Source organism: Scleropages formosus, chromosome 4, assembly GCF_900964775.1.
Source record: "Scleropages formosus chromosome 4, fSclFor1.1, whole genome shotgun sequence".
Taxonomy (NCBI): domain Eukaryota; kingdom Metazoa; phylum Chordata; class Actinopteri; order Osteoglossiformes; family Osteoglossidae; genus Scleropages; species Scleropages formosus.
This window is the reverse complement of record NC_041809.1, coordinates 4797550-4820742: the sequence shown is the minus strand read 5'-3', so window position 1 is coordinate 4820742 and position 23193 is coordinate 4797550. Positions and strand designations below refer to the sequence as shown.

Sequence of the window (23193 nt, the reverse complement as noted above, 5' to 3'; positions counted from 1 at the left end):
AGTATACATAATTGCACATATATTTTTATCTTGTATTTTTAACTTGTATTTTTCCACTTGTTTTATATGTTTTTTAAATATATATTGCAAGTATTTATCTGACTTGTGTTCTGCTGCTGTAACATAATAATTTCCCTTGTGGGATCAATAAAGTATATCTATCTATCTACCTATTACATGACACCTCACCAAAAGACAAATGACGTAAGGAATGATGTTTCATGGGATTTGTTACATAACAGTTGGGTCAGCTGTCTGGAATGGTCAAAACTTAGCGAATGCCGTAACATTACTTAAAAGCTACTCTCCCTAGTTCATAGTTTAGAAGGCAGCATTGCTTTCTGGTCAAGATCTAAGGGACCATCTGAAAACTCCCAGTAATACGCATCACACTGCCTCATGAGAGATGGAACTTTGTTTGAACAGCGTGGTAAGGCAGACCACCGCACTCAGACTGACCTACAGTCGCCTGATCCAGTCCCTCTCCCCTCACCTCAAGCCATTATCATGCAGAGCTTCCCTCCGCCAGAGCAACGGCACGAATCCCCCCCCTTCCTTTCTGCCCAGGAATGCAGCTGCACTTTCCCAAAAGACCTCAGCCACAGAACTAACCACCCACTGAAGTTCCACCCACAACACTATTGAGAACGAAGCCTGCGAACGAAGCTTGAAGACCGAGTGTTGAACGTCTTTCCTTGTCAGTCACTGGCCACGAAAAGGAATCCAGATTTTCAACCCACCCCAACACGAGCCAGGAAACTTCAGCTTCTCACGCAAGCTTTATCTGGAAGTAGGAGGAGCTCGTTCTCCCAGAGGCACGCAAACACGCACAGAGTACAAAGTACAAAAAGGTGTTGCAGCACTCCAGTGTACAAAGTGAGTCTGCCTGAGAAAGAAGATCATTGAGCTGCGCTTAGAAGAAGGGGATATAATTCACTGCACATTTCCAACATGAATGCAGACATTCGCTTAGAGATAGAAGCAAAGCTGGAAAGGGCAAAGCAGATGAAAGAGGAGGAGAAAGTCTTCAGGTACAACGGCATCCTGTACCCCACACTTATGTCTCCAGAAGAGAATCTGAAAGCTTCTGAAAGTTTTGAAGCCAGGCCAGATGATATCGTGTTGGTGGCCTACCCAAAGTGTGGTGAGTATGTCACTGCCGATGAAATACTTCTGTTGGGTGAGGGGATGTTAAGAATGGCTTGCACCAGGTGATACACACTTCTTGGTCTTTCTTTTTGTCTGTTGTTCATGCTGCCGTGCTTAACTGCTGGAACAGTAAAGAAAATCCATTAAGGGAATGAAAATGTATGATGCATGGATATTGAGAACTGTATGAGCCAGGGGATTCAAGATATGTAAGAAGGGAAACTGCATAGCAGCTCAGTCTACGTGTTCGACTCATCGGTTAGATGTGTAGTGTCTTGGTGAGATGACCAAAGAGACCCCAACAATATTGTTAGTGGAACAACTAAGGTTCAGCGCTTAACTCCAAGGGTTGTTCCGTGTACCTGAACCAGCAACACTCCGCACTGGTGTTTCTCCCACAACTCTCTACCAGGGTTCAACTGGATGGTGGGTGTGATTCTGAAGATCATGGCTGCTGTCAAAGTTGAGAATAAAGAAGTCCAAGACAGACTTGTACCACTTTTAGAGTTTCTCAACCCAGGGGCGCAGAAGGTGAGTATACAGTGTCTCTAAAGACACAGAAAAAGTCCCTCAATTAAGGACATAACTGCTCCCTGGTCTTGAGTGATTGATGCATGTTTCATATGCTCTTTGCAAACATTGCATGAGTAAGCACTTCTGTGACTTAAGAGTTTGGGAATGTCCCTCTTGCACTGCTCCATGCGGTAGGACCAGCGCAACAATGACTCAGCGCTCAGGTTACACACCAGTTGTACCATCTCACCGTAGTCCTACTCCTCCTGCTATTTGGCCTCAGCAAGCAGCCAGTAACTCAGGTTCCTGCAACGCCAGAGGGCGTTGAAGATCCTCCGTGACCTTGTCGTGAGGCGCAACTTTCTGCTTTAAGCACAGCGAATCCCACCACTTTCATTGTGTTACAGACTTTCCCTGGGTGGCATGGTGGCACAGCAAGTAGCGCTGCTGTCTCGAAGTGCCTCGGTGGTGGGAGAGGACGTGGGTTTGATCCCTGCTCAGTCTGTGTGGAGTTTCCATGTTCTCCCTGTGTCTGCCTGGGTTTCCTCTGGGTGCTCTGGTTTCTTCCCACAGTCCAAAGACCTGCTGTTCAGGTCCCCCATAGGGTGTGTGAGTGACAGAGAGAGAGAGAGAGAGAGAGAGTGTGTGTGTCTTCTACTGATGAGTGACCCATTGTAAGTAGTGTATCTAGCAGTGTAAGTCACCTTGGTGAATAAGGTGTGTGGGCTCATAACACTACATAGAGTTCATTGGAAGTCACTTTGGAGAAAAGTGTCTGATAAATAAGTAAATGTAATGCTGTGATGGTCTCAGGAGGAGAGTGCCCCAGGCAACAGTTCTTACTGCAGTGTTACTCCACTCAAGTGACTTTCACTCTTTTGCCTTCTAGTCTCTGAGCGAAGTTCCATCTCCAAGGTTACTTGGAACACACATGCACCCCGACAACATCCCGCCGTCTTTCGCTGCCCAGAAAACCAAGGTCTGTGTGCACCGTTCCTGCATTTCTATGGGCTCCAGTACTTGATTTTGCCCTATTTTGCTTTATTTTCACAGTTGTGGTTTTATGTAACCTGAGGACAGGGTGACAAAAATTAGGTGTAGTTTTCCTTTCCAAGGGTTTTTATCCAGCTTGACATCCTGGCCACACAAGTATTGTCCTTGTTATGTAAGAGATTGAGTGTTTTCTGTACAAACAAAGCCTGCAGCAAAGAGCATTGCTAGGAGAAATGTGACCATTAGAAATGGAGAAGTCGAGGGTTCGAATTGCTTTGAAGAAAACTTCTACCAAGTAATTAAACGGTCCAAATGAAATAATTCCGGCACTAATCCTTCTAAGGTGGTTAACATAGCACCTTGAACTTTACCTCGTTTTTCAATGTATTCTAACATATGTGCTTTTAATCACTCCTCAGATTTTGGTTATTTTCCGAAATCCCAAAGACACCATGGTGTCCTACTACCACTTTACCAACTCCAATCCCGTGCTGCCCACTGCCGAATCCTGGGACAAGTTCTACGAGGAGTTTATGCGTGGAGACGGTATGTCGGTGCAGTAAAATGCAGACAGAAGAGTTCTCTACGTATAGAAAATACATCATTTGAATGTTGTGCAATGCAAAGCTTCCTCATCCTTTCTGAAACTTCTGGATCGGCAGCTTCATTCTGAAATTAAAAAGGCAGGAAATAACGAAATGGCTGCGTAAATCCTATTTTTGTATGTTTGCTATGTGCTTTAGTGGAAATTGTGCACTTTAGCAACTGTATAATTTAGTTATGCAAACAATTTTGAAAAACTATCTAACAAATGTATTGCCTTCTGTTTTTAAGTTTTTTTTGTTAGAATGAAGAGAATCAAACAGGGCTACAAAATCGATCACGACATACTCAATAGGAAATCGTGAACATTGTGTGTATTTTATTTTCCGGCATTCTACAGTATCATTAATTTCAATGCTGCTTCATGTTAACAAACAATAAGAAATAAAAAAAAGAAGTTAAATAAAAATCTTGCAGCAAATTTTTAATTAATTGAAGCACTGTCTAATGTTTTTAACCTGCATTTTGAATAAATCGGGGGATTAAATTCAATTAGTAAACTTCAATTGTGATGTAGTGCTTGGTCTTACAAAGAATTTATGATCACAGTTCTGTGTTCGTAAGTTGAACTAAAAGTGTCCTTCATTCATGTTCGCCTCTCTCTGCTTTCCTCTCGACAGTGTGTTTGGGTTCTTACTTTGACCATGCTCTGGCTTGGGAGAAACGCATGGATGACCCCAATGTGATGATTGTGACCTTTGAGGAGATGAAGAGGGTAATTTCTGCTGAAAGGCAGACTTTGGCTGTTGAGTTTCATAGCTGCTTTGCAGAGTGCAGCCACGCCACTCCAGGATGAGCTCCAACCCTTTGTAGATCATCGTGTTAGTAGCAAGACCTCTGATAGCATCAGAGGTTTCTCTATCTCTAATCTGAATGTGGAATGACTGGTTTCAACTTAGGGAAACATTTGTTGGTTTCAACGAACCTAACATCATGTATTAACAACAGCATTATCAGATATGTTAGATGTTTTCCAGATCATTAACAGCTTTTTGTGTGACAACGATCTATAAGGACATTTTTGCCCCCTCATAATTCCACCATATCCAGGATTTGACTGAAGGGATTCGACGGATCTCCAACTTCTTTGGCTTCACCTTGAGTGAAGAGCAGGTCCAGACCATCTCCCAGGAGAGCATGTTCACCACCATGAAGGACGGCAACAAGGATAAATATGGGAAGATGGGTAACGTCATCTTCAGGAAAGGTACAGCTGGGAAATTGTCTACATAGGATGCAGCTTGGGGTGGGCATGGTGGTGCAGTGGGTTGGACCAGGTCCTGCTCTCAGGTGGGTTTGGGGTTCAAGTCCCACTTAGGGTGCCTTGTAATGGACTTGTGCCCTGTCCTGGGTGTGTTCCCTCCCCCTCCAGTCCTTCACCCTGTGTTGCCAGGTTAGGCTTTGGCTCCCTGCAACCCCAGATGAGACAAACAGTTCAGACAATGTGTGTGTGTGGATGCAGCTCCCATTACATTTAGTTGACACTTTTCTCCAAAGTGATTTACAATGTTAAGGTTACAATTATTTACTCATTTATACAGCTGGGTAATATTACTGGAGCAATTTAGGGGAAGCACATTGCTTAAGGGTCCCATAGCCAGAAGTGGGAATCAAACCTGCAACCTTTGGATCTAAAGGCAGTAGCGCAAGCCATTACACTACCAGCTCTCCTGTTAATACTATACTTTATACCCAAAGATCTGCTTGTGCTTGTTAACATCTGTCTGAAGATGATTCAATTCCCCCATATAAGATGGGCACCATGTTTTCATATCTTGCAACACACAGGGGTGTGTCTGGTCTTGGCAGTGGCCAGGATGAGCTAGAAGACTTACACACACACACACACACACACACACACACACACTTTCTGAACCGCTTGTCCCATACGGGGTCACGGGAGCCTAACCTGGCAACTTAGGGCGTAAGGCTGGAGGGGACACACTCAGGACAGGACACCAGTCCATCACAAGGCACCCCAAGCAGGACTTGAACCCCAGATCAACCGGAGAGCAGGACGCAGGCCAACCCACTGCACCACCGTGCCACTGCACCCCCTCCAGAAAATGGACTTTTGGCTGTAAAATAATTACTTGGAATTTAATGCAACAAAAACAAACTCAAATCTACTGCCAAGTCTAAATGCCTCCCATAACACTCTGAAACTCAATTTAAAACTCCACTGTCCAAAACACAAAATTATTTCATTTCCAAAGTCCAGATTTTACAAAGAAATTTTTTAATTGGTGAACTGGGCACACCTAGTGCTCATTTCCCCTTAATGATAAATTCCAGGTGTGGCTGTCAAATCCTTTGAATGGAGGTGTGAAAAGCTCCTGTCCACCACAATTATTTTTATCATTTTTTTTTTTTTTTTTTTTTTTTTTTTTTTTAGAATTGTATCATCATTAATCATATAAATGATTTTGAATGGGCTGTTTGTGGTTCAGTTCCTTCTGAAGATACAGTGTGAATCTGTTCTCATTTGGGAAATGTAGTTCAGTGTGACCTGGTCAGCGGGAGTACTGTGATTTGTACAACAGTATCATGCTTTCTGCATGGTGATACTTTTACTCCAGGTGAGGTCGGGGACTGGAAGAACCATTTCAGCGAGAGCCAGAGCCAGGAGATGGATGTGGAGTTTGAGAAGCGCCTGGCCGGCACCAAGCTGGGGGCCCTGTTGAAATACGACACGTACTGCAAGTAGAGTAACTTCTAGACAGCGGCTCAGTGGCAGCACAACCGTGGTGATGGAGTGAGAAAAGGGAAGAACTTTAATGAAGACCAGCCTCAATGAAGGAGCAGAAGTTGGAAGAGCTGAGAAGAATACAAAAAACATGAGACCTCATATGCATAAGTGCAAAAATTAAGGAAATACTATTAGTAAAAATGACAATGCATTGTTGTGTTGCAAAAGGACACAACCACTGCCCTCAGCTGAAATTACTTCTACCCCAGTCACAATTAATGAAGTGTCAGTAATAAAGACATCCCTCCATTTATTTTTGGGATACGTGCTTATTTTAACTTCTAGCTTCTATCTAAAGTGAAGTGACAAATAAAAATTCTTGAAGACAACAAAAACTTTTTGAGCTGCTGTCAAAAATTTCAATTGTGAAAATATTCATCATCTTTCAAATTGCTTTAGTTCCATTTTTGTTTTGTTCTTGCTTTGTTTCCATTTCTGTTCTCACTTGCACCACTAAAATTATCCACTGCAAGACAGAAGCTGTAGAGGGTGCTGAACCTCCAGGCAAACCAAAGCGAGCTCAGGGCTCACCTGTCTAAATACAGCAAGGCTTTATGTCCACTTGGCGACATTTATAGTTGCTCCTCTGAGCCATTACTGCTCGTTGTTCTTGAAATCTCGCCGTTACATAACAAGCCTGTGGTGGTACGTGCTTTGGCCGAATGTACGTAACATGGTGCACGCAGTTCTACCTCTCACTGCGTCTGGACGCTGCTCCAGTGAAAGTACATCAGAAATGGAGGTGTCGCTTCAACTGATCTCTTTGGTACATGTAATGTGTAAATGTTCATGCTCTATAACTTTGAAATCTTAACTTGTGAATGACAGAGAAACCTTCACGCAGCGACTCGTGTGATGAACGTTGGTTCATATGGTGGAAAGAAATAAACTAACTGTACTTGAGTCACATGTATGCATCTAAATGTCTCTTTCTGCTAATGTAATGAACACATTGTATTTTCTATGAGATAGGGAAAAGCATCTGCTAAATAAATACATGCGAATGTAATATTGGCTTCCATACAGAGAAATTTTAGATAACAGATGCTTGTTTTTTCTGATTGCTTTTTTTTAATTAAAAAAGGGACAAGGGGGGCCGTGGTAGTGCAGTGGGTTAGACCGGGTCCTGCTGTCCAGTGGGTCTGGGGTTTGAGTCCCGCTTGGGGTGCCTTGCGACGGACTGGTTCCGCACCCAGGCGTCCTCGGTGTCCCCTTTTATGCTCCCTTCTATCAGGAAACGGCAGGTGTCACCGATGAGGTGGGTGTGCAGGTCGTGACAGTACCCCCCCCCCGAGGGCCTAGAAGGAGGGGCTGGATGCTCCGGGTGGTCCCTGTGAAAGACAGCTATCAGCTCAGGGTCAAGAAATCAGTAGGGGCCACCCACGAACGTTCCTCCGGGCCATACTCCTCCCAATCAACCAGATACTTCAGCCGACCCCTCTGTCTGCAAGAGTCCAGCATGGCCCGGACCCTGTAGGTGTTGTCACCATCCAGAGGCAACGGAGGGGAGGGTGCGGTGTTTCCTGGTGGCTGGTGTAGAGACACTCCCACTGGCTTCAACAGGGAGACATGGAACGTGGGATGTACTCGGAGGTCAGGAGGCAACAGGAGGCGGTAAGTGACCGGTGTGACCCTGCGTAGGACCTTGAAAGGGCCAATGTATCGGGGTCTGAGTTTTTTCGAAGGAGTCTTTAGATTCAAATCCCTAGTAGAAAGCCATACCCTTTGACCTGGAACGAAGGTGAGGGTACGGCGGTGTCGATCGGCTTGGCGTTTGTATCTCTCCGCACTGTGGAGCAGGTGGTCCCGGACTGTTCTCCACACACGAGCGCTCTCGCTGTGCCAGGTTTCCACGGCTGGGACCGGACTCTCAGGGGTTTCTCTGGGAAATAGAACAGGTTGGTAACCTAAAATACATTGGAAGGGTGAGATCCCTGTGGAAGCATGTTGGGCGGAGTTGTGGGCATACTCGGCCCACACCAGGTAACGGGCCCATTGGTGCGGCTGCTGGGAACAATAGGCTCGGAGATGCCGTGCTATATCCTGGTGCGGTCGTTCTACTTTGCCGTTGGCCCGCGGGTGGTACCCCGAGGTAAGGCTAACTTTTACTCCAAGCCGCCTCCAGAAGGCCTTCCACACCCGGGAAGTAAACTGGGGTCCTCTATCTGAAACGATATCTTCTGGGAGCCCGTACAGCTTAAAATCTTGTTCGAAAAGGATTTCCGCGACCTCCAAAGCAGTGGGTAACTTAGGAAGAGGGACCAGTCTGCAGGCCTTGGAGAAGCGGTCTACAACAGAGAGTATCACTGTCTTACCCTCGAAGACTGGGAGGTCAACCAGAAAGTCCAGGGTCACATGGTCCAGGGTCTGGTCGGCATAGGCAAGGGTTCCAGGAGGCCCGCGACCTTCTCGGGCAGGGTTCGGGTCTAGGCGCAGATAGAGCAGGCCTGCACGAAGTCTCGGACGTCGTCTGACACGGAATGCCACCAGAAACGTCCCTGCAACAGAGAAAGGGGGGTGCGCCGGATCCCTGGATGTCCCGCTTCCGGGCTTTCATGCGCCCATTTCATCACTGTCGCGCAGAGTGTACTGGGCACATAAACGCGTTCAGCAGGTTTGCCGGGAGGTTCAGGCTAGGGCATCGGTTTTCAAGTTCTTGGAACCTGGGCAATATGACACGGTAAAATTGAATCTGGTAAAGAATAATGCCCACCGGTCCTGACGGGAGTTTAATCTCTTAACGGTTTCAAGATATTCAAGGTTTCTATGGTCGGTTAGCACCAGAAAGGGATGGACAGCTCCTTCCAACCAATGACGCCACTCTTCTAGAGCGAGTTTAATAGCAAGGAGTTCCCGATTTCCTTTGTCATAGTTACACTCGGCCGGAGTCATCTTTCGGGAGAAGAATGCACAAGGGTATAACTTCGGCGGATCCCCTTGTCTCAGAGAGGACAGCCCCCACTCCTACCCACGATGCATCTACCTCCACCACGAAGGCTAAGGACGGGTCAGGCTGTCTCAGCACCGGAGCAGAGGTGAACCGGGACTTCAGTTCCTGGAAGGCCATCTCTGCCTCCGCTCCCCAGGGGAGTCGTCGTTCCTTGCTGGAGGTCAGTGCCGTAAGGGGAGCGGCCATGGTGCTGAAGTTGCTGATAAAACGGTGATAAAAGTTGGCAAATCCAAGAAAGCATTTGAGAGCCCTTACCGTGGTGGGTTGTGGCCAGGACGTCACCGTGCTGACTTTCCGGGGGTCCACGGAGACTTCTTCCTGGCTCAGGATGTAACCCAAGAACAAGATCTGGCACTTGTGGAACTCACATTTTTCTCCCTTGACGTACAGATGGTGCTGCAAGAGTCGCCGGAGGACAGCCCGCACCTGCTGGATATGTTGCTCTCAGGTTCTGGAGTAAATCAGGATATCATCTAGATAAGGTATTACACAGTGGTTAATGAAGTCACCCAACACATGGTTCAGGAATGCCTGGAAGACTGAGGGAGCATTTACTAGGCCAAAAGGCATGACCCTGTACTCATAATGACCAAGCGTAGTGGAAAAAGCCGTCTTCGCTGCCGCTACGATGGTCTAACTTCGAGAACCAGGTGGAGCCATGAATGTCTTCCAATGCGGAAGTGATCAATGGTAAGGGATGGGGGTACTTGACCGTTATCACGTTTAATCCCCGATAGTCGATGCATGGTCTCAAGCCCCCGTCCTTATTGCTAATAAAGAAAAACCCCGCTGCTGCAGGGGAAGTAGAAGGTCGAATCAGACTGGATGCGAGGGCCTCTTTGATGTACTCTTGCATTGCCTGTTGTTCTGGTAACGACAGGGGATATACCCGACCCCGAGGCAGCGTGGTACCTGGTAGAAGGTCAATTGCACAGTCCCAGGGCCATTGCGGAGGTAGTTCTGCAGCGTGGGTCTTACTGAACACCTCGCATAGGTCTTCGTATTCCGGGGTATCTCCGGCAGGGGAAGGCCCTGTACCCCTTCTATAGAGGTAGCCCGACACGGGAGTGAGAGGCAGGACGAGTGACAGGTGTCTCCCCACGCAACCAGTTCATTGGTGCTCCATCGGAAGACTAGGTCATGGCGGGTCAACCAGGTATAACCTAAAATAATTGGGGTATCTGGAGCTTGAATCAAAAAAAAGGTCAGTGTTTTGTGGTGACAAGCCCCGGTCTCGAGCAGGAGAGGGATGGTCCGTGTGTCAACTACCCCGGACCCCAAGGGCTGACCTTCTCGTGCCTTCAGTCGCAAGGTGACCTCACATGTTTTTAGGGGAACATGGTGTGCCCTGGCAAAGCCCCAGTCCATGAAACAGCCCGCTGCTTCGGAATCAATTAAAGCACTTGCTTGTACCCGAGTTCCTTCCCAAGCAATGCTCACGGGTAATCTTAATTGTCCCCGATGTCCCCCCGAACTCACCTTTGGGTTCTTGGAGCTCCCCTGGGGGGGTCGGACTGGACAGGTGGCACGGAGATGCTCCGGGGATTCGCAATAGAGGCACAAATTCCCCACCACCCGCCTTCTCCGCTCCAAGTCGACTTGGCCCCACCTGCATGGGTTTGGGTTCCTCCTCCGACCGGGACGCTGGAAGGCTAGTCCGACCTCCCCAGGACCGCCGAGACCGGCCAAGGTTGTCTATGGCCATGGCGGTCTCCACGAACCATTCGAAGTCATCATCTTCTCCCCTGTAGGTGAGTTCATCTTGTATTCGGGGGTTCAGCCCCTTGCAAAAACAGGTGAGAAGGGCCACGGAGTTCCACCCACTCTTGGCCGCAAGAGGAAGGAATTCTAGCGCATACTCAGCCACACTTCTATCTCCCTGGGTGAGACACATGAGACGATTACCTGCTGCGCGCCCTGCGTGAGGGTGGTCAAAACAAATAAATAAAGAAATCGCCTCAAACTTCTCGTGGAAAACAGCATCGGTGGTTCTTTGGCGGGTGCACCACCCAGCGGCAGCCCACGCCCGTGCCGGACTGGTCAACAAGGACAGGACAAAAGCGATCTTGGATGCGTCAGTCTGATACATGCGAGGAGAACACTCGAAGACCAACTCACACTGCATCAGAAAATCTTGATCAGGAGAACCGTCATACCGCTCTGGGGCACCGATCTGTGTGGCTGGACCGGATGCCTCTGGTGCTGTGAGTGTGTGGGTGGGCGGGCAGGCTCAGCAGGAGTCGCGGGTGCCATCTCGGTGGTGGGTTGGATAACACCTCCTGCTTTTTGAGCCTGTATCAGTCACTCTACCGTCTCTTCACTGCGCTTCAGCGACTGGTCGTGAGCTCCCAAGAGCGTGCCTTGTGCTGCGAGTGCAGTGCGCAGCTGTATGAACTCTGCTGAGTCCTTGTCATGGTCGCGTCTGAGGGAAGCGGCGGACCCAAGTTCAGAGCGGTAATCGTGGTGTCTTCGGGGAAATCCAAGAGAGGACGTCAGAGGACGGGCAAAGGGTCTTCGAGGTGCGAACGTCCTAACAGGGAGGATCCAAAAGGCGAGGTTAGTGTACAGGCAAGAGGTCGATGATCCGAAGGAGGCAGTAGATCGGGGGAACAAGGGACGGGTTCGGGGAAGGCGTTCAGGAACAGGAAATGGCTGGAGAAGGTCGCTAACGAGGAGGCAGATCAAGGTTCCGCATCAGCTGGTTGTCCGACACAGCCTTTTATGCTGCAGTCTGCGTTGCGTCACAGGTGTTCCGTGTTGGCCCGGAGGTGTGGGCGTGGCAGTCCTGGTTCGGGGCAGAACCTTCTGTCATGGTTGCGCTGAACTAAGGACGGACTCAAGTGCAGAGGAAAGTGATACGAAGTTTAATAAGTCCATCCATCCATCCATCCATCCATCTTCCTCCGCATAGTCCGAATGGACTATGTTCCACACCTCCATTGTCGGGGCGGCGGTTCGGAGCTGCGGCCATAAAGTCTCCGGTGTCTGTCGCGGCGGCAATCCCCGAACACGGTGGTGGACACCAGAGGTAAGGGATGCTGTCAAGCTGAAGAAGGAGTTCTATCGGGCCTGGCTGGCTCATGGGACTCCTGAAGCAGCTGACGGGTACCGGCGGGCCAGACGGAGCGCGGCTCTGGCAGTCGCCACGGCAAAAACTCGGGCCTGGGAGGAGTTCGGTGAGGCCATGGAGGAAGACTTTCGGTCGGCCTCAAAGAGATTCTGGCAAACCATCCGGCGACTCAGAGGGGGGAAGCAGTGTTCCGCCAACACTGTTTACAGTGGAAGTGGTGCGCTGCTGACCTCAACTGAGGATGTCCCCGGGCGGTGGAAGGAGTACTTTGAGGATCTCCTCAATCCCTCCGACACACCTTCCATAGAGGAAGCTGAGGCCGGGGACTCAGAGGGGGACTCGTCCATTACCCTGGCTGAAGTTGCTGAGGTAGTCAAAAAACTCCTCGGTGGCAAGGCTCCGGGGGTGGATGAGATCCGCCCGGAGTCTCTCAGGTCTCTGGATGTTGTGGGGCTGTCTTGGCTGACACGCCTCTGCAGCATCGCGTGGAGTTCGGGGACGGTGCCTCTGGACTGGCAGACCGGGGTGGTGGTCCCTCTTTTAAGACGGGGGACAGGAGATTGTGTTCCAACTATAGGGGATCACACTCCTTAGCCTCCCTGGGAAAGTCTATGCCGGGGTACTGGAGAGGAGAATCCGACCGATAGTCGAACCTCGGATACAGGAGGAGCAATGCGGTTTTCGCCCTGGCCGTGGAACACTGGACCAGCTCTATACCCTCACTAGGGTGCTGGAGGGTTCGTGGGAGTTTGCCCAACCAGTCCATATGTGTTTTGTGGACCTGGAGAAGGCATTCGACCGTGTCCCTCGTGGCATCCTGTGGGGGGTACTTCAGGATTATGGGGTTCAGGGCTCATTGCTACGGGCTGTTCGTTCCCTGTATGACCGGAGCAGGAGCTTGGTTCGCATTGCCGGCAGTAAGTCAGACCTGTTCCCGGTGCATGTTGGACTCCGCCAGGGCTGCCCTTTGTCACCGATTCTGTTCATTATCTTTATGGACAGAATTTCTAGGCGCAGCCAGGGAACGGAGGGTGTCTGTTTGGTGGCTGCAGGATCTCGTCTCTGCTTTTTGCGGACGATGTGGTCCTGTTGGCTTCATCGAATCAAGACTTACAGCGTGCACTGGAGAGGTTTGCAGCCGAGTGCGAAGCGGCGGGGATGAGAATCAGCACCTCCAAATCCGAGACCATGGTCCTCAGTCGGAAAAAGGTGGATTGCCCCCTCCGGGTTAGGGGGGAGCTCCTCCCTCAAGTGGAGGAGTTTAAGTATCTCGGGGTCTTGTTCACGAGTGAGGGAAAAGTGGAGCGACAGGTTGACAGACGGATCGGTGCGGCGTCCGCAGTAATGCGGTCATTGTACCTGCCTGTTGTGGTGAAGAGGAAGCTGAGTCGTAAGGCGAAGCTCTCAATTTACCGGTCGATCTACGTTCCTACCCTCACCTATGGTCATGAACTCTGGATCATGACCGAAAGAATGAGATCGCGGATACAAGCGGCAAAAATGAGTTTCCTCCGCAGAGTGGCTGGGCGCACCCTTAGGGATAGGGTGAGGAGCTCAGTCACCCGGGAGGAGCTCGGAATAGAGCCGCTGCTCCTCCGCATCGAGAGGAGCCAGTTGAGGTGGCTCGGGCATCTGTTCCGGATGATTCCTGGACGCCTCCCTGGGGAGGTGTTCCTGGCATGTCCCACTGGGAGGAGGCCTCGGGGCAGACCCAGGACACGTTGGAGAGACTACATCTCCCAGCTGGCCTGGGAACGCCTTGGGGTTCCCCCAGAGGAGCTGGAGGAGGTTTGCGGGGAGAGGGAAGTCTGGGGGGCTCTGCTTAGACTACTGCCCCCGTGACCCGGTCCCAGATAAGCGGAGTTTAATAAGTCCAAATCCTAATCCAAACTCAAGTCATGGGACAGGCGTGGGTCAGGCAATCGGCGAACATTATACAGAGGACAAAACAAAGAGCATGGTCAAGAAAGGCAAAGGCAAAACAAGGTTCCGCACCCAGGCATCCTCGGTGTCCCCTTTTATGCTCCCTTCCATCAGGAAACGGCAGGTGTCACCAATGAGCTGGGTGCGCAGGTCGTGACAATTGCACACATACTGCCAGGTTACTCAATAGTATGTAAAATATGTAAATAGAAGGATCATTATGAATGACTGGTATTCTTTAGGTGTGTAATTGTGCTTCGTTTCGTGACAATGTCAATGAATTAGAAACAGGAATTTTATGTATTTGGTTTCCCTGTCATTGTGAGAGCACCACCCCTTTCACCAACCTCTGACCCATTTACTTCTATCACAAATGGCAACGCAGGATCAGCGTCCTTCGGAATTTGGTCGGTGGTAAAATGATGCTTAAGGTCCGCAAAAACCTTAATGGCTTCGAGAGTAAAGGTCAGTTGTTAGGCACTCCTCGTAACAATGCAGTCAACGGGGCTGCAAGGGAACTAAAGCTCCCTATAAACCACCTGTAGAAGTTAGAAAATCCTAGGAACGTTTGCAGGTCTTAGACTGTCTCAGGTTGCGGCCAAGACATGTCTGTATAAACCTTTTCTGGGTCTATTGTTACCCCACTGGGCCCAAGAATGAACTCCAAAAACTCTGCTGAATCATAATGAAATCGGCACTTTTACCTCCCTTTGGGGGGGGGGGGGGGTGGTATAGCGGGTTTAGCCTGTGCCTGCTCTCTGGTGGGCCTGGGATTTGGGTCCTGCTTGGGGTGCCCTGCGACGGACTGGCATCCCATCCGGGGTGTGTCCCCTCCCTCTCCAGCCTTGTGTTGCTGGGTTAGGCTCCGGTTCACCGCAGCCCTGCTCGGGACAAGCGGTTTCATACAGTGTGTGTGTGTTTGTGTGTACCTTCCTTGAGTATTGTACTGTGCTATATTCCTTAGAGAAGTACATTCAAGATCATTACAGCGCAGTACATGACACCTCACCAAAAGACAAATGACGTAAGGAATGATGTTTCATGGGATTTGTTACATAACAGTTGGGTCAGCTGTCTGGAATGGTCAAAACTTAGCGAATGCCGTAACATTACTTAAAAGCTACTCTCCCTAGTTCATAGTTTAGAAGGCAGCATTGCTTTCTGGTCAAGATCTAAGGGACCATCTGAAAACTCCCAGTAATACACATCACACTGCCTCATGAGAGATGGGACTTTGTTTAAACAGCGTGGTAAGGCAGACCACCGCACTCAGACTGACCTACAGTCGCCTGATCCAGTCCCTCTCCCCTCACCTCAAGCCATTATCATGCAAAGCTTCCCTCCGCCAGAGCAACGGCACGAATCCCCCCCCTTCCTTTCTGCCCAGGAATGCAGCTGCACTTTCCCAAAAGACCTCAGCCACAGAACTAACCACCCACCGAAGTTCCACCCACAACACTATTGAGAACGAAGCCTGCGAACGAAGCTTGAAGACCGAGTGTTGAACGTCTTTCCTTGTCAGTCACTGGCCACGAAAAGGAATCCAGATTTTCAACCCACCCCAACACGAGCCAGGAAACTTCAGCTTCTCACGCAAGCTTTATCTGGAAGTAGGAGGAGCTCGTTCTCCCAGAGGCACGCAAACACGCACAGAGTACAAAGTACAAAAAGGTGTTGCAGCACTCCAGTGTACAAAGTGAGTCTGCCTGAGAAGAAGATCATTGAGCTGCACTGAGAAGAAGGGGATATAATTCACTGCACATTTCCAACATGAATGCAGACATTCGCTTAGAGACAGAAGCAAAGATGGAAAGAGCAAAGCAGGTGAAAGAGGAGGAGAAAGTCTTCAGGTACAACGGCATCCTGTTCCCCACACTTCTGACTCCAGAAGAGAATCTGAAAGCTTATGAAAGTTTTGAAGCCAGGCCAGATGATATCGTGTTGGTGGCCTACCCAAAGTGTGGTGAGTATGTCACTGCCGATGAAATACTTCTGTTGGGTGAGGGGACGTTGAGAAAAGCTTGTACCAGGCAATCCAATGCTGAGTATCCGGTACTTGTATGTTCTTCATGTTGTAACCCTGATCAAGACCTTCAGAAAAGAGCGGGTGCTTAATTACAGCTCACATGGTAGTGGTTAGACCCACTGCCTTCAGACCCAATGGTTTCCCACCTCCAGCTACAGTACCCTTGAGCAAGGTACATACTCTAAAATTGCTCCAGTAAAATTACCCGCCTCTATAAATGAGTAAATAATTGTATGTTGCTTAACTTTGCAAGTCCCTTCGGAGAAAGACATCGGATGAAGGAATAAATGTAATTACTGAAATATTACAAGAGAGAGAGCAGAAATTTTGAGGAATGTGAGAGATGGGAACTTCAAGCTGTAGAAGAACTCAATACTTGGTTGTATTTGTAGCATCTAGGGCAGATACCAAAGGTTACATTCGATTTGATTTCATAGAGCTTCTTCTCAGGGTGACACATAGTGCTGGACACAGTTCAAGGAGTCTGACAAAAAGGGACATGATGCAGGACAGATATTTCAGACACAAACGGAGTTGTAAAATTTAACATTTTTCTTCACTGTAAAATTAATTCAGCGTATTTATGCTTAAATGCATGGCAATCATTTAACCCTAGATTTACAGCTGAACATGTAAACACAAATAATATGCTTGACTGCTTGTGCAGAGCATATGACACATTATAGGAGTTGACATTATAACATACTTACCATGTAAATGAAGAACATAAAAGTTTTAATGTTTTAAATTGTAAATCAAAATACTTTTTCTTAACCTTTAAATTTTGCAGTTAAATGCATATATTTTACAGCAGTGTGTACAGCGTACAGCTGGAGTATTTTCAGAGAAACAATTCAAGCTCTTTTACTCAAGGATACTACAGAGCCCCCCCCCCCCCCCCACCTAAACCAGCAACACACCCCATTAGTGTGTCTCCCACAACTCTCAACCAGGGTTCAACTGGATGGCGGGTGTGATTCTGAAGATCATGGCTGCTGCCAAAGTTGAGAATAAAGAAGTCCAAGACAGATCTGTATGGATTTTAGAGTTTCTCAACCCAGGGGTGCAGAAGGTGAGTATACAGCATCTCTAAAGACACAGAAAAAGTCCCTCAATTAAGGATATAACTGTTCCCTGGTCTTGAGTGACTGATGGCGCAATGCATGTTTCATATGCTCTTTGCAAACATTGCATGAGTAAGCACTTCCGTGACTTGAGAGTTTGGGAATGTCCGTCTTGCACTGCTCCATGCGGTAGGACCAGCGCAACAATGACTCAGCGCTCAGGTTACACACCAGTCGTACCATCTCACCGTAGTCCTACTCCTCCTGCTATTTGGCCTCAGCAAGCAGCCAGTAACTCAGGTTCCTGCAACGCCAGAGGGCGTTGAAGATCCTCCGTGACCTTGTCGTGAGGCGCAACTTTCTGCTTTAAGCACAGCGAATCCCACCACTTTCATTGTGTTACAGACTTTCCCTGGGTGGCATGTTGGCACAGCGAGTAGCGCTGCTGTCTCAAAGTGCCTCGGTGGTGGGAGAGGACGTGGGTTTGATCCCTGCTCAGTCTGTGTGGAGTTTGCATGTTCTCCCTGTGTCTGCCTGGGTTTCCTCTGGGTGCTCTGGTTTCTTCCCACAGTCCAAAGACCTGCTGTTCAGGTCCCCCATAGGGTGTGTGAGTGACAGAGAGAGAGAGAGAGAGTGTGTGTGTCTTCTACTGATGAGTGACCCATTGTAAGTAGTGTATCTAGCAGTGTAAGTCACCTTGGTGAATAAGGTGTGTGGGCTCATAACACTACATAGAGTTCATTGGAAGTCACTTTGGAGAAAAGTGTCTGATAAATAAGTAAATGTAATGCTGTGATGGTCTCAGGAGGAGAGTGCCCCAGGCAACAGTTCTTACTGCAGTGTTACTCCACTCAAGTGACTTTCACTCTTTTGCCTTCTAGTCTCTGAGCGAAGTTCCATCTCCAAGGTTACTTGGAACACACATGCACCCCGACAACATCCCGCCGTCTTTCGCTGCCCAGAAAACCAAGGTCTGTGTGCACCGTTCCTGCATTTCTATGGACTCCAGTACTTGATTTTGCCCTATTTTGCTTTATTTTCACAGTTGTGGTTTTATGTAACCTGAGGACAGGGTGACAAAAATTAGGTGTAGTTTTCCTTTCCAAGGGTTTTTATCCAGCTTGACATCCTGGCCACACAAGTATTGTCCTTGTTATGTAAGAGATTGAGTGTTTTCTGTACAAACAAAGCCTGCAGCAAAGAGCATTGCTAGGAGAAATGTGACCATTAGAAATGGAGAAGTCGAGGGTTCGAATTGCTTTGAAGAAAACTTCTACCAAGTAATTAAACGGTCCAAATGAAATAATTCCGGCACTAATCCTTCTAAGGTGGTTAACATAGCACCTTGAGCTTTACCTCGTTTTTCAATGTATTCTAACATATGTGCTTTTAATCACTCCTCAGATTTTGGTTATTTTCCGAAATCCCAAAGACACCATGGTGTCCTACTACCACTTTACCAACTCCAGTCCCATGCTGCCCACTGCCGAATCCTGGGACAAGTTCTACGAGGAGTTTATGCGTGGAGACGGTATGTCGGTGCAGTAAAATGCAGACAGAAGAGTTCTCTACGTATAGAAAATACATCATTTGAATGTTGTGCAATGCAAAGCTTCCTCATCCTTTCTGAAACTTCTGGATCGGCAGCTTCATTCTGAAATTAAAAAGGCAGGAAATAACGAAATGGCTGCGTAAATCCTATTTTTGTATGTTTGCTATGTGCTTTAGTGGAAATTGTGCACTTTAGCAACTGTATAATTTAGTTATGCAAACAATTTTGAAAAACTATCTAACAAATGTATTGCCTTCTGTTTTTAAGTTTTTTTTGTTAGAATGAAGAGAATCAAACAGGGCTACAAAATCGATCACGACATACTCAATAGGAAATCGTGAACATTGTGTGTATTTTATTTTCCGGCATTCTACAGTATCATTAATTTCAATGCTGCTTCATGTTAACAAACAATAAGAAATAAAAAAAAGAAGTTAAATAAAAATCTTGCAGCAAATTTTTAATTAATTGAAGCACTGTCTAATGTTTTTAACCTGCATTTTGAATAAATCGGGGGATTAAATTCAATTAGTAAACTTCAATTGTGATGTAGTGCTTGGTCTTACAAAGAATTTATGATCACAGTTCTGTGTTCGTAAGTTGAACTAAAAGTGTCCTTCATTCATGTTCGCCTCTCTCTGCTTTCCTCTCGACAGTGTGTTTGGGTTCTTACTTTGACCATGCTCTGGCTTGGGAGAAACGCATGGATGACCCCAATGTGATGATTGTGACCTTTGAGGAGATGAAGAGGGTAATTTCTGCTGAAAGGCAGACTTTGGCTGTTGAGTTTCATAGCTGCTTTGCAGAGTGCAGCCACGCCACTCCAGGATGAGCTCCAACCCTTTGTAGATCATCGTGTTAGTAGCAAGACCTCTGATAGCATCAGAGGTTTCTCTATCTCTAATCTGAATGTGGAATGACTGGTTTCAACTTAGGGAAACATTTGTTGGTTTCAACGAACCTAACATCATGCATTAACAACAGCATTATCAGATATGTTAGATGTTTTCCAGATCATTAACAGCTTTTTGTGTGACTACGATCTATAAGGACATTTTTGCCCCCTCATCATTCCACCATATTCAGGATTTGACTGAAGGGATTCGACAGATCTCCAACTTCTTTGGCTTCACCTTGAGTGAAGAGCAGGTCCAGACCATCTCCCAGGAGAGCATGTTCACCACCATGAAGGACGGCAGCAAGGATAAATATGGGAAGATGGTTAACGTCATCTTCAGGAAAGGTACAGCTGGGAAATTGTCTACATAGGATGCAGCTTGGGGTGGGCATGGTGGTGCAGTGGGTTGGACCAGGTCCTGCTCTCAGGTGGGTTTGGGGTTCAAGTCCCACTTAGGGTGCCTTGTAATGGACTTGTGCCCTGTCCTGGGTGTGTTCCCTCCCCCTCCAGTCCTTCACCCTGTGTTGCCAGGTTAGGCTTTGGCTCCCTGCAACCCCAGATGGGACAAACAGTTCAGACAATGTGTGTGTGTGTGTGTGTGGATGCAGCTCCCATTACATTTAGTTGACACTTTTCTCCAAAGTGACTTCCAATGTTAAGGTTACAATTATTTACTCATTTATACAGCTGGGTAATATTACTAGAGCAATTTAGGGGAAGCACATTGCTTAAGGGTCCCATAGCCAGAAGTGGGAATCAAACCTGCAACCTTTGGATCTAAAGGCAGTAGCGCAAGCCATTACACTACCAGCTCTCCTGTTAATACTATACTTTATACCCAAAGACCTGCTTGTGCTTGTTAACATCTGTCTGAAGATGATTCAATTCCCCCATATAAGATGGGCACCATGTTTTCATATCTTGCAACACACAGGGGTGTGTCTGGTCTTGGCAGTGGCCAGGATGAGCTAGAAGACTTACACACACACACACACACACACACACACACACACACACACACACACACACACACACACTTTCTGAACCGCTTGTCCCATACGGGGTCACGGAAGCCTAACCTGGCAACTTAGGGCGTAAGGCTGGAGGGGACACACTCAGGACAGGACACCAGTCCATCACAAGGCACCCCAAGCAGGACTTGAACCCCAGATCAACCGGAGAGCAGGACGCAGACCAACCCACTGCACCACCGTGCCACTGCACCCCCTCCTGAAAATGGACTTTTGGCTGTAAAATAATTACTTGGAATTTAATGCAACAAAAACAAACTCAAATCTACTGCCAAGTCTAAATACCTCCCATAACACTCTGAAACTCAATTTAAAACTCCACTGTCCAAAACACAAAATTATTTAATTTCCAAAGTCCAGATTTTACAAAGAAATTTTTTAATTGGTGAACTGGGCACACCTAGTGCTCATTTCCCCTTAATGATAAATTCCAGGTGTGGCTGTCAAATCCTTTGAATGGAGGTGTGAAAAGCTCCTGTCCACCACAATTATTTTTATCATTTTTTTTTTTTTTTTTTTTTTTTTTTTTTTTTTTTTTTAGAATTGTATCATCATATAAATGATTTAGAATGGGCTGTTTGTGGTTTAGTTCCTTCTGAAGATAGAATGTGAATCTTTTCTCATTTGGGAAATGTAGTTCAGTGTGACCTGGTCAGCGGGAGTACTGTGATTTGTACAACGGTATCATGCTTTCTGCATGTTGATGCTTTTACTCCAGGTGAGGTCGGGGACTGGAAGAACCATTTCAGCGAGAGCCAGAGCCAGGAGATGGATGTGGAGTTTGAGAAGCGCCTGGCCGGCACCAAGCTGGGGGCCCTGTTGAAATACGACACGTACTGCAAGTAGAGTAACTTCTAGACAGCGGCTCAGTGGCAGCACAACCGTGGTGATGGAGTGAGAAAAGGGAAGAACTTTAATGAAGACCAGCCTCAATGAAGGAGCAGAAGTTGGAAGAGCTGAGAAGAATACAAAAAACATGAGACCTCATATGCATAACTGCAAAAATTAAGGAAATACACACACATTTTCAGAACCGCTCGTCGCGGGGGACCAGAGCCTACCCGGCAACACAAGGCGTAAGGGACACACCCAGGACGGGACGCCAGTCCATCGCAAGGCACCCCAAGCAGGACTCAAACCCCAGACCCACTGGAGAGCAGGACTGTGGTCCAACCCACTGCGTCACCGCACCCCCTAAGGAAATACTATTAGTAAAAATGACAATGCATTGTTGTGTTGCAAAAGGACACAACCACTGCCCTCAGCTGAAATTACTTCTACCCGAGTCACAATTAATGAAGTGTCAGTAATAAAGACATCCCTCCATTTATTTTTGGGATACGTGCTTATTTTAACTTCTAGCTTCTATCTAAAGTGAAGTGACAAATAAAAATTCTTGAAGACAACAAAAACTTTTTGAGCTGCTGTCAAAAATTTCAATTGTGAAAATATTCATCATCTTTCAAATTGCTTTAGTTCCATTTTCGTTTTGTTCTTGCTTTGTTTCCGTTTCTGTTCTCACTTGCACCACTAAAATTATCCACCGCAAGACAGAAGCTGTAGAGGGTGCTGAACCTCCAGGCAAACCAAAGCGAGCTCAGGGCTCACCTGTCTAAATACAGCAAGGCTTTATGTCCACTTGGCGACATTTATAGTTGCTCCTCTGAGCCATTACTGCTCGTTGTTCTTGAAATCTCGCCGTTACATAACAAGCCTGTGGTGGTACGTGCTTTGGCCGAATGTACGTAACATGGTGCACGCAGTTCTACCTCTCACTGCGTCTGGACGCTGCTCCAGTGAAAGTACATCAGAAATGGAGGTGTCGCTTCAACTGATCTCTTCGGTACATGTGTAAATGTTCATGCTCTATAACTTTGAAATCTTAACTTGTGAATGACAGAGAAACCTTCACGCAGCGACTCGTGTGATGAACGTTGGTTCATATGGTGGAAAGAAATAAACTAACTGTACTTGAGTCACATGTATGCATCTAAATGTCTCTTTCTGCTAATGTAATGAACACATTGTATTTTCTATGAGATAGGGAAAAGCATCTGCTAAATAAATACATGCGAATGTAATATTGGCTTCCATAGAGAGAAATTTTAGATAACAGATGCTTGTTTTTTCTGATTGCTTTTTTTTAATTAAAAAAAGGGAGAAAGGGGAGGCATGGTAGCGCAGTGGGTTAGACCGGGTCCTGCTGTCCAGTGGGTCTGGGGTTTGAGTCCCGCTTGGGGTGCCTTGCGACGGACTGGCGTCCCGTCCTGGGTGTGTCCTCCCCCCCTCCAGCCTTACGCCCTGTGTTGCCGGGTTGGGCTCTGGCTCCCCGTGACCCCATATGGGACAAGCGGTTCAGATATTGTCTGTAAAAACAAGAGACAATTGTTATTTATCCTTTCGTAATCTGGGAAGACAGAGTATTTCTCGTACAAAAAAAATATTTAGTTTTTATAACACTGGTCTGTTTTTAGGGGGCGTGGTGGCGCAGTGGGTTGGACCACGGTCCTGCTTTCCAGTGGGTCTGGGGTTCGAGTCCTGCTTGGGGTGCCTTGCGACGGCCTGGCGTCCCATCCTGGGTGTGTCCCCTCCCCCTCCGGCCTTACGCCCTGTGTTACCGGGTAGGCTCCGGTTCCCTGTGACCCTGTATGGGACAAGTGGTTCTGAAAGTG

At 47.6% G+C, this 23193-nt stretch overlaps 2 protein-coding genes and 1 long non-coding RNA gene across 3 annotated transcripts; all 3 read left to right on the top strand.

Moving 5' to 3' along the window:
- The first annotated feature begins 635 nt into the window (after positions 1-635).
- On the top strand, positions 636-6336 carry LOC114910369 (sulfotransferase 6B1-like). The gene is made up of 7 exons (XM_029250803.1): positions 636-1144; positions 1562-1680; positions 2552-2641; positions 3075-3201; positions 3879-3973; positions 4309-4465; positions 5838-6336. The coding sequence occupies exons 1-7, from the start codon at positions 952-954 to the stop codon at positions 5963-5965; spliced, it is 909 nt and encodes a 302-aa protein (XP_029106636.1). The 5' UTR covers positions 636-951; the 3' UTR covers positions 5966-6336.
- Positions 6337-13521: 7185 nt separating this feature from the next.
- On the top strand, positions 13522-21927 carry LOC114910370 (uncharacterized). The gene is made up of 3 exons (XR_003797615.1): positions 13522-13531; positions 14496-14497; positions 21721-21927. It is a non-coding gene; the product is annotated as an uncharacterized LOC114910370 (long non-coding RNA).
- Positions 15338-21595, top strand: LOC108938345 (sulfotransferase 6B1-like). Its single transcript, XM_029250802.1, has 7 exons — positions 15338-15913; positions 16930-17048; positions 17922-18011; positions 18445-18571; positions 19249-19343; positions 19679-19835; positions 21240-21595. Exons 1-7 carry the CDS (start codon positions 15721-15723, stop codon positions 21365-21367), a joined length of 909 nt encoding a protein of 302 aa, XP_029106635.1. The 5' UTR covers positions 15338-15720; the 3' UTR covers positions 21368-21595.
- Positions 21928-23193: the final 1266 nt, after the last annotated feature.